Source organism: Vulpes vulpes, chromosome 12 (assembly GCF_048418805.1).
Source record: "Vulpes vulpes isolate BD-2025 chromosome 12, VulVul3, whole genome shotgun sequence".
Classification (NCBI taxonomy): Eukaryota; Metazoa; Chordata; class Mammalia; order Carnivora; family Canidae; genus Vulpes; species Vulpes vulpes.
In genome coordinates this window covers 89,936,968-89,946,170 of record NC_132791.1, presented here as the reverse complement: position 1 = coordinate 89,946,170, position 9,203 = coordinate 89,936,968, and the positions used below count along the sequence as shown (strand labels likewise).

General features: G+C 43.6%; 1 protein-coding gene across 1 annotated transcript in view; it reads right to left on the bottom strand.

The window, feature by feature from the left end:
• Nucleotides 1-2,991: 2,991 nt before the first annotated feature.
• The window catches only part of ADTRP (androgen dependent TFPI regulating protein), a 65,014-nt gene continuing 58,802 nt past the window's right edge, over nt 2,992-9,203 (bottom strand). Inside the window, exon 6 of the mRNA XM_025999244.2 lies at nt 2,992-7,236. Coding sequence (XP_025855029.1) covers nt 7,202-7,236 — 35 coding nt within the window. The 3' untranslated portion in view covers nt 2,992-7,201. The remainder of the gene's footprint in view (nt 7,237-9,203) is intronic.

Genomic DNA, 9,203 nt, shown 5'->3' with positions numbered 1-9,203 from the left:
GAGTAGGGAGACCATGATTGAATTGGCTGCAGACCTATCTCTTGGCATCTTCCTCTTGACTTGGTGATATGGAAGGGCACCAGAAGGTTGAAATGGCCACACACATCTAGTAGAGGAAAATACAGGAAGTACCAAAGCAATCTAATTTATAATAAAAAGAATTTTACTTAATCACATGACTTTACAAATTGGCAAATTTGAGATAACGCATGTATGTAAAATGACAATGTGAGTGGACTTTAGAATATACTTAGTAAAATTTTCCAATGGAATAAAACACAACATCTTAGATTGAGAGTTTTCAGAATCGCACACCAGATTCCTGCCAAGGTAAAAGTCATACAGTATTTGTTTTCTTAACTCCACTTCATCTAACTTCATAATTTGAATCTTAATAAAATTAAGTGTTGAGTGAAAACAAATCCCTACAGTGTCACCAAATGTATCAGCTCAGGCCAGACTTAAGCCTTCAGCGGAAGGTTTTGTAAGCTCTTGTAGTGGAAATGTTTTTTCTCTTCTTCCTGTCTGCATCTCAGAGGGGCTGAGTCTAGCAGAGCAGCTGCTAACACATTGAGCAGGAGAAGCAAGGCTTGCTTCTACATTCCCACAGATGCTGCAGGAGGAAAGGCTGTAAACTCCTAGTGCCAATCCGAAGGATCCAAGTGGTGACCACCATGGTCTCTGTCCTCAGGCCACGCATGCATGTGGCCCAGACCATGCAAATAGCAGGCACTTGATCAATGAATGAATGAATGAATGAATGAATCCTACAGTATGATGGAGTGCTATGTTGTTCAGCTTATAGGTTGTAACCTTATTGTTGGATTTAGAAATCAATGTAATGGTCAAAATATATTTCAAGTAATAGAATAGAAAATAATTAGAAAATAGTGGTCTATCACACATTAAAAGTGTGTGTGTGTGTGTGTGTGTGTGTGTGTGTGTTCTATGGAGTCATGATGTAAAACATATTTCTACGGTATCAGTCAGGAAAACCTTTGGTGGAGTGGAAACTACTGGAGCATGTGTGTTGGATAGATCTAGGTTTAAATTCCCATGTCACCAGGAGACACTGAACATGTTACCTAAATCTGAGTGTTGAATATGCATTTAAAGCCTGTTGTATATCACGCACTGTGTTCTGTGTAGGGGATGCAGTGGTGAATAAGGCATGCTGCTAGCCCTCAAAGCAGCTCAGTGTGCCTTTAGTAAGTGTCCATTTTCCCTCAGCATTTCAGGAGGTCTGGGACTGGTTGAGAAGATGTGTGGGTAAGAAGGAATCTCGGGGGGGACACTCGGGTGGCTCAGTCAGTTGAGTGTCTGCCTTCTGTCATGATCTTAGGGTCCTGGGATTGAGCCCCAAGTTGGGATCAAGCCCCAAGTTGGGTTTCTTGCTCAGCTCAGTGGGAATTCCGCTTCTCCCCTTCCTCATCCAGTTCCCCTTGCTTGTGCTCTCTCTCTCTCCCTCTCTCTGTCAAGTAAATAAATAAAATCTTAAAAAACAAAGGAGGAATCTTGGGGAAGCTCAATCTAGCTGAAGCTCTTCAAGAGCCAATGGAAACCATTTTTTTTCCTTTGCCCGGCCTCCTCTCTTTTTAAGAATGGTGGCAATCCAACACTAACTTTTCTCCCCAGCTCTAGAGCCAATTGAAATTCCTGTAGTGCCAGCCAGACAATCAAGACTGGAAACTTCGAGAGTGGCATGTCACAGCTGTGCCTCCTCTTTCCACTACTCCAAAGGCATGCAGAATTTTGTTGACCCACTAGTGGCCAAGATCACTGTCTAGCTCTCTTTGGGGATACCCTGACCATACGCCCTCAGAGTGGGATGGAGAGCCAGGACACTCTCTTGGCAGCCCACAGAGTAAAACATTGTGAATCAAGCAAGGTTTGTCCTTGGAGTCTGCAGCTGACCCTTTCTGAACCTATTTATTTTCTTCCAATATTCTGTTTCACTCTGCTATGCATACCTTTCCCCATATTCACACTTTCTTTCGAGTCATCAAATATCCTTCACCGATCATTGAATATGCATGAGTGTATGTCAACAGGTCACCTCTTTCATTTGTGTAGGAAATGGGTCTCTCCATGTCCAGTGGAATCCTTTATCCTTTGTACATTAGTAAAATATTTGGAGTGACAGTAAGAGCAGAGGCCCTTTCCATGGTCCCAAAGAGTCATGCCATGGAGTGACTGAAGAAGTCTCAGTTAAGATGAAGAGTCAGACTAGACCAAGTCTTAATGATAAGAGCTATTATCTATAAGAAAGGGCCGACCAGGCACCTAAAATAAATTCTGATGTAAACAGGATTTGTCTTCAGTGCTCCTCCTACACCCACTTCTAAGGATAAATCTCCCTGATTTGGATTAGTACACTGCAGGCACTCCTTGGGGGTAATCAGGGCTATCTAGTTGTCCAATCTGGAGCTCCCCCTGCATGCAGTCTTTATTCTCTAGGCCATTCCTCATCGGTTTTTCCTCTTTATCAAAATTTGTACTATGTTCCATTCTGTCAATGTGCTTTCTACTACTAGGTCCCATCAAAGTATAACCTGATCACCACTGTTAATAGGGTTCTGGGATTTAACAGGGAGAGAGTGTCTTCAGAGAAATGGTAGCTCTCATGTTGACACGCTCAGCTTCCAGGAGAGGGGGAAGATCATTAGTGATGAAGCCTATAGAATTAAGAAGCTGTAAGTAACCCTTGAGTCAATTCTCTGTACATATTTCCAGTACTCTCTCATGGTGCAGAGCTTGGCCTTGTTGGGGATACAGACAACTCGACATGGCCCCTGGTCTCAATGAGCTTGCAGCCAAGCAGGGTGGGATGGAGAATCTTAGATGCCACAACCACTTTAAATAATCTTATTTACTCATGGTAGGTATTAGCATGGGACTTTAAAAAACCAGGCCTCAGAAAAGGAAACTCTTTTTCCCCTGGTTTCTTTTTTTTTTTTTTTTTTTAATTTATGATAGTGATACAGAGAGAGAGAGAGGCAGAGACAGGCAGAGGGAGAAGCAGGCTCCATGCACTGGGAGCCCGACGTGGGATTTGATCCCGGGTCTCCAGGATAGCGCCCTGGGCCAAAGGCAGGCACCACACCGCTGCGCCACCCAGGGATCCCTTCCCCTGGTTTCTATATGCATAGTGAGGGGGTGGAGGCAGGATTTGAATTCAAATCTCCTGTGGCTTTGAAGCCCATGTTCTTTCCAGCATCCCAACTGCTATGGGAATAGAGGCCAAGAGGCTGGATAAAGGGGAGAGATGCAAGGCTGGGTGGCACAGGCATGGCCCACTCCGGGGTGTAGAGAAGGGATTGAGTCTTGTACTTTGGAGAGCTAGAGGGAGCTTTCTGGAGACTGGGAAGTAGCACCCAGTAAAGTCTGAAGCCACAAAGAACTTGTTTTTATGACAGCATCTAGACAAAGAAAGGTCTATCCAGGATGGGACACCAGTTTAAGGAAAGGCTTGGAAATAGGAATCAAATCATGCTGGAGGCCAAAACAGTGGGTCCTTGATTAAGGGGATGAAAATTATTCTCTGGGGCCCCCTGCTTTTTTACCTCATCTCATTCAAGCTGAGGGAGGGTGAGCCAGTGCAAGAGAGGGTTTCCCTAGTCTAAGGGACAGGAGCTCTGCAAACCTGCCCTTACCCACAGCCAGTATCTGGAACCACTGCCTCGGAGAATGATGATCAGGGTCCCCCAAGGTGAGGGGCTTTTTCTCAGAAGTCCCTGATGACATAGGCTGCAACCTTCCTGGGAGGAAGGGTGAGGGAGCCAGGTGCTTCTCCCTTCCCTTTTTGGAATCCAAGCTTGTTTCAATTTACATAACACAGCTTAATCCACAGAAACAGGAGCCAGGAGGCAGGTTCTTTCTCTCTCTCTCTCTCTTTTTTTCTCTGCTCTGAGACACGGAAACCTTTATTTTCTCCCTACACCACAAACCGGTGCTGTTAAATAATATTGGATAATTGTACCTGTCGTACTTCCCATATTGTGCTGAGGAAAAATAATTGCTGGTTTTCTGCTTTGCAGTTTAGCTGTGACTTCGTCATTTGACTCGGAGCATGTCATTTTCTCCCATTTTAGACTGTGTACAGTCAAACTGTGTGAAAGGACCCGCGGATAGCAGCCCTGCGTGTGTGAGTGGGCGCGGGCCTCATTCAGCAATGATTTCTAATTTATACAGCATTGAAAATCCACAGCTATAAATAAACAGTTCTGACTGGCTTTGCTGCCTACTCAAATGCTCTATTAAAAAAAAAAAAAAAAGAAAGAAAGAAAGAAAGAAAAGAAAAGAAAGAAAAAGAGCCACCAACTGCATGAGAAAGGAAAACAATGACTGGGTATGGATTCTGGTTTCTGACACTTGGGTCTGGGAGGGAGAGGCCCAGACTTGGGAGGGGTTCAGGGCCCAGCCAGGCGGCCTTCTGGGAAGCCCAGCCTCCCCACTCCTCTCTCAGCCCCCCCCCCCCCGCCCCACTCCCCACGTGCAGGCGCCACGTGTTTGGGGATTACAGTATATGAAACTAACTTCCTGTTATGACAAGTGTTGCAAGCGAGTAGGTGCAGAGAAGCTGAAAATACTTTGAGAAATGTATGACCCATTTGAGGAAAGGATGGGGCTAATGGATTGTTGAGGCAGACAGGATAAGTCTTCACCCCAAATTGAAAATTGGGGTCGCATGTGAGATAGCAACTCTAGAACATATGGCCCAGTCCAAGAGGCACTGGAGTTGCTCTTCTCTCGGCCTATGTGGATGAGAGTTTCCACCACACTGGGGTCCCTTGACCACCGCCTTTTATCTAGCCTTGAGATGTACACGTGTCTTTACTTTTTAAAAAAACTTTCAGATGACCAATTACTGCTCTGCTCTATAATCAAGAGATAGGAAGATGGGCTCAGGAATAGATTATGTATGTGACCTTGGACCAGTCATTTCCCTTCTCTGAAGCCAGTGACATGCTAGAGCCAGCTCCTGTGGTCCTTGCAAGGACCAAGTGGTTATGCATATCTCTTCCCAGCTCTGTATTCAGTGGCCTGTTGGCATCTTGGAAAAAAAAGGTGGTGGAGTGTTCACACCACGGACTGGGCAAACACTAAATCAGGGCCTTACAATTTTCACTCTTTCTAGGGGGTTGGTTATTTTAGACATTTACCAGCACACCAGTATCAGAAACTCAGTTTCCTCACTTGGGAAATGAGGACATGATACATTTTCTACTTATGAGATTCTCATGAGGATAGAGTGAGATCATGGGAGTGAGTGCAGTTTGCCAATAGCATGACCCTAGACAAGTATTATTGTTGACTATCTCCCCGTGCGATTGGTATGGCCATCTAACCACTAAGGACCTAGCCTTCTGTAGGCAGCCAATCCTACATACCTCTTAATGTTTATTTAGTGTGCTTAGTGTTTGTTGTAGATATTTTGCTGCTTCTCCTTTCTTAAGCTCCAGCCGTGCCTGGGAGCCACCTATGTGCTAGTGATTCTCAGGTATTTCTTGCAGTGGAATGGATCCTGCACGATGGTCAGTCATACAGAAATCAAGGTCTAAATTGGTTCCAGGGACCATGAAGCCACAAATAGAATTCTGAGCCTTCATCCCAGCCAAGAGCTTTCTATCACTCTGAGGAGTATGCAGCCTCAGTTATCTTTGGGGTGTGGAAATTTTGGGTGATCCCCTGTGGGCCTCGCATTTGGGGAATTTCCACTGTGACAACTGCTTCTGGGCTTCTGCTGAGACCAGGTGCTTGGAGCAATCAAGCAGCAGCAGGTATAGGAAAAGAGGTGCTGTTCCTACCTAGTTCAATCTGAAAAGAGTTGCGGCTCATATTTATATATTAGTAGATATAGGGTTAGTGAGATGGTGGGTTTCTGGGTGCCTGTTCCAGGCTTCTTGGGGACTGCCTGCCCTATTGTGTCAGTCTGCCATTTTCTCTGATTTCTCAAGACTGTTCTTGGTATTTCTAAGGTTTCCCGGTCTTGGAATAGATATGGCACTGTGGCTGGTCATACAGCCATCAAAGTTGAATGTGGTTCCAGGAACAGTTTTTGCCAAATTTTACCCATTTTTACTAAATTCCCTCTGCATGCCGTTAGCTTGAGAAGCCTGAGTACAATTTACTTTGCTGCCTGGACCCAGTTCACATGGACCTGGTGACATACCACTAGACTCCATGTTTATCCACGACTAGACCTGTTATCATCCATGTTCTTTACAAAAATGTGTCTGTAAATAAAGACCCAGAAAAACTCACGAGGAAGATCAAAGCTGGGTTTGTGAATCTGCTTGTTAATCACCTAGCCATCTGCTTTGTTAAAGTACAAGCGAACTCAGCAAAATGCTTTGTGCCAAAGCATTTTCGGGGGTCCTCAAGGTCATGTCACTTCCCATCACATACTCCCCAAGTAAGATGTACTTTTATTTGACAAATTCATCAATATTCCAATAGAAGAGATTTTGATGGTGATGTCACTAAGTCCCATATTTGGACCTGCCCTGAATCCTTGTTCACAAGAGGCACAGATTTCCCCATATTTTTTAGAACTTACTTTCTCATTGCCCCAATTACTTTGCTCTCCTATCAGGTGGACAATTTAACTTCCGTATAGCACTCATCTCCCTACATCTCTATCTAGACTGAGGAAAACAAAACAAAACATGAGCAATCCATGAAAATAACTAGTTGATAAAAATACTTGTTTTTAGGAAGGTTGGGGTCATTAAAAATTGCAGAGGATGGGAGTTAGAAGATCTGGGGGCTAAATGCTATTGTCTTGGTTCTGACGTTAGCTCTTTGGCTTCATGCAGGTTACTTCTCAGCTAGGTCCTCAACACCCTCTTTGGTAAGGTGAATGAATAGTTTCAGTGATCCTAAATTATTTCCCTCTTTAAACATTCTCTAACCCCGAGTTTGTGCAAGGTTCCTTTGCCTTTGGCTGGATTTTGACCACAGAGGCCAGACGAAGCTAACAGATTCTGAGACAGCAGTTATTGTGTTTTGCATGTCCAGTAAACTTTGCAAAAAACGAAGAGTCCCCAAATTAATCTACCTTCATAAACACTCTTATTACATTTAAATGTCATTGTCTGTCCTTTCTACCTTCCTATGTTGCTCCACCACCTCCCTCAACCAGAAAAAAACAAAACTCTCATGTTTTTTTCCTCCTTTGTTCTTGGAAAATGGCCTGTGATCATTTCCTCTTTTTCCTTGGCTGCATCGCGTCACCTGTATGATGAAGAGAGAGAGAGACATCAGACTCCAGGGTTTCTATAATGGGTAATTTTGTGCAAGCAGACATTCTCCCTGAATTGGGGCAGTAGAAAGTTGAGGACACTTAGCCCAGGGCAATAAGATGTACTTTACAAAGTTCTGAAAACCTAGCAAGCACCTCTACAGAAAAAGCAAGAAGCAGCTCTGTTGTCCCTGCTTGGTGCTTGACTCACAGCTAGTTTGTTGACTGATGGTGCCTTTGCCTTCATGGGCGTCTACAGGTCTATTGTGATTGCTGTTGCTCTTGGCCAAGTGTTTAAAAGCTGTACACTACCCATCAACAAACTCTAAGATTGTGCAAATGGAGACGAAGAGACATCAAATTAGAGAAGAAATAGAAGAGTGGATATTCACCTAATTAGGGTTCATTTTATGACCTCTCCCCAAATCAAATTATCAGCCCAAATGGAAAAGTACTGACATATTGATTAGATTTTAATAAACTCATTAGAAGGGCTTTCTTCTACTGAAATTATAGCACTAGATTTCTAGAATGACTTCCGTTCAGCCAACAAGTTGGCACCTCTGTATTTATTGATCATAAATCTTTGCATAAACTCTGGAATTTCTAACACTTCATTAATGCATTATCCTTTCCACCTGTTGTAAATGTTTTCAATCCTACTTAGAAAAATTTTCTCAAATCAGCCTCTCCTTGCCCACTCCAGAGCCCTGTTAGTTCTGGCTTGATGCCACAGCAACCTAATGCTCCTACTTTCATGCTTCATCCTTCAAATCCTGCCCCCTCCATCAGTTATGCCTTTAAATATATTCTACTAATTTTATTTTGCTAGAATATCCCTTCTCAGAGGTTGTAGTGACTGATGGTTAGAAGACTCCCTCATCACACTGATTTTCTAGGACAGCCAACTCTTAATCACACAGCCCTTGGGGCCATCCTGTATTCATGCCTATCAATATTTTTAAGGACAGTCCTCTCTCTTCTTCTTCTTTTACTCATCCATCCAGATACCCTCAGTCACTCCAGGGAAGCTTTACTAATTTATCTAGCTTTACAGGATTCACATCATTTTCATTTATGCTCCCACTTATTTTTCATTTTTGATGTGGATTCTTTCCTCTCCTGTGAGGTCTTCTGTACTTTAGGCTCTAAGTACAAGCCCAGAACCTTCTTTTTTCTGAAGCATACACTCATTGCCTGTAATAAATCCCTTTCCTGTTAAATGACACATTAATTCCTTCGTTTTAAGAGCTTGGGCAACATCAACTTCTCAACTTTGTTGAGTCTTGCCATCCCTCTGAAGGCTCCTAAAAACTCTATGCCGCTTACCAATCCCCTGCCCCTCAAGTGTAACTGTAATCACAACCACGCTCCTTCAATCCCAGGTGCCAAGGACTGGAGAGTACATCTCCATTGAAGAAACACAACAGAAACTGAAGGCATAGAGAGAAGGAGACCAGGAGTGGAAGTGGTGGCAGGAAGTTCTTTTGTGAGAGGAGAGCAGGTGGCTTCATCCCTGAGATCAGAGTCTCCCACATCCAACACTAAGCAGCTAGACAGAGAGCACTAAGACATTTCCATGGACCCACAAATCCATTAGAGAAGGCATCATCCCAAAATGTGTCTCTGGGTGGACTTCCAACAGTCATTTCTTCTGTAGTGAGTTACATGGTGTGAACATCACAGAAATCATATTTATCTTTTTGTTTCTAGCTAGTGGGGTCCTGAATTTTCCTGGAGTTGAGCAGTCTCTGGGCTTCTCTGAGTCCTCAGAATCTATCTCTGGCCATGATTCCACAATACATGGCTCGAGATTAAGGAGCTGTGGACTTAGTAATAGGTCATATTAGCCTAAACAAAGTTCACAACATGAATTTCATATTTGAACTGGGAAATAGTGTTGTTTCTTATTCCTCTTTTCTTCACAGAAAGGCAATTTTTCTAGCGGAATGCCTCCTAG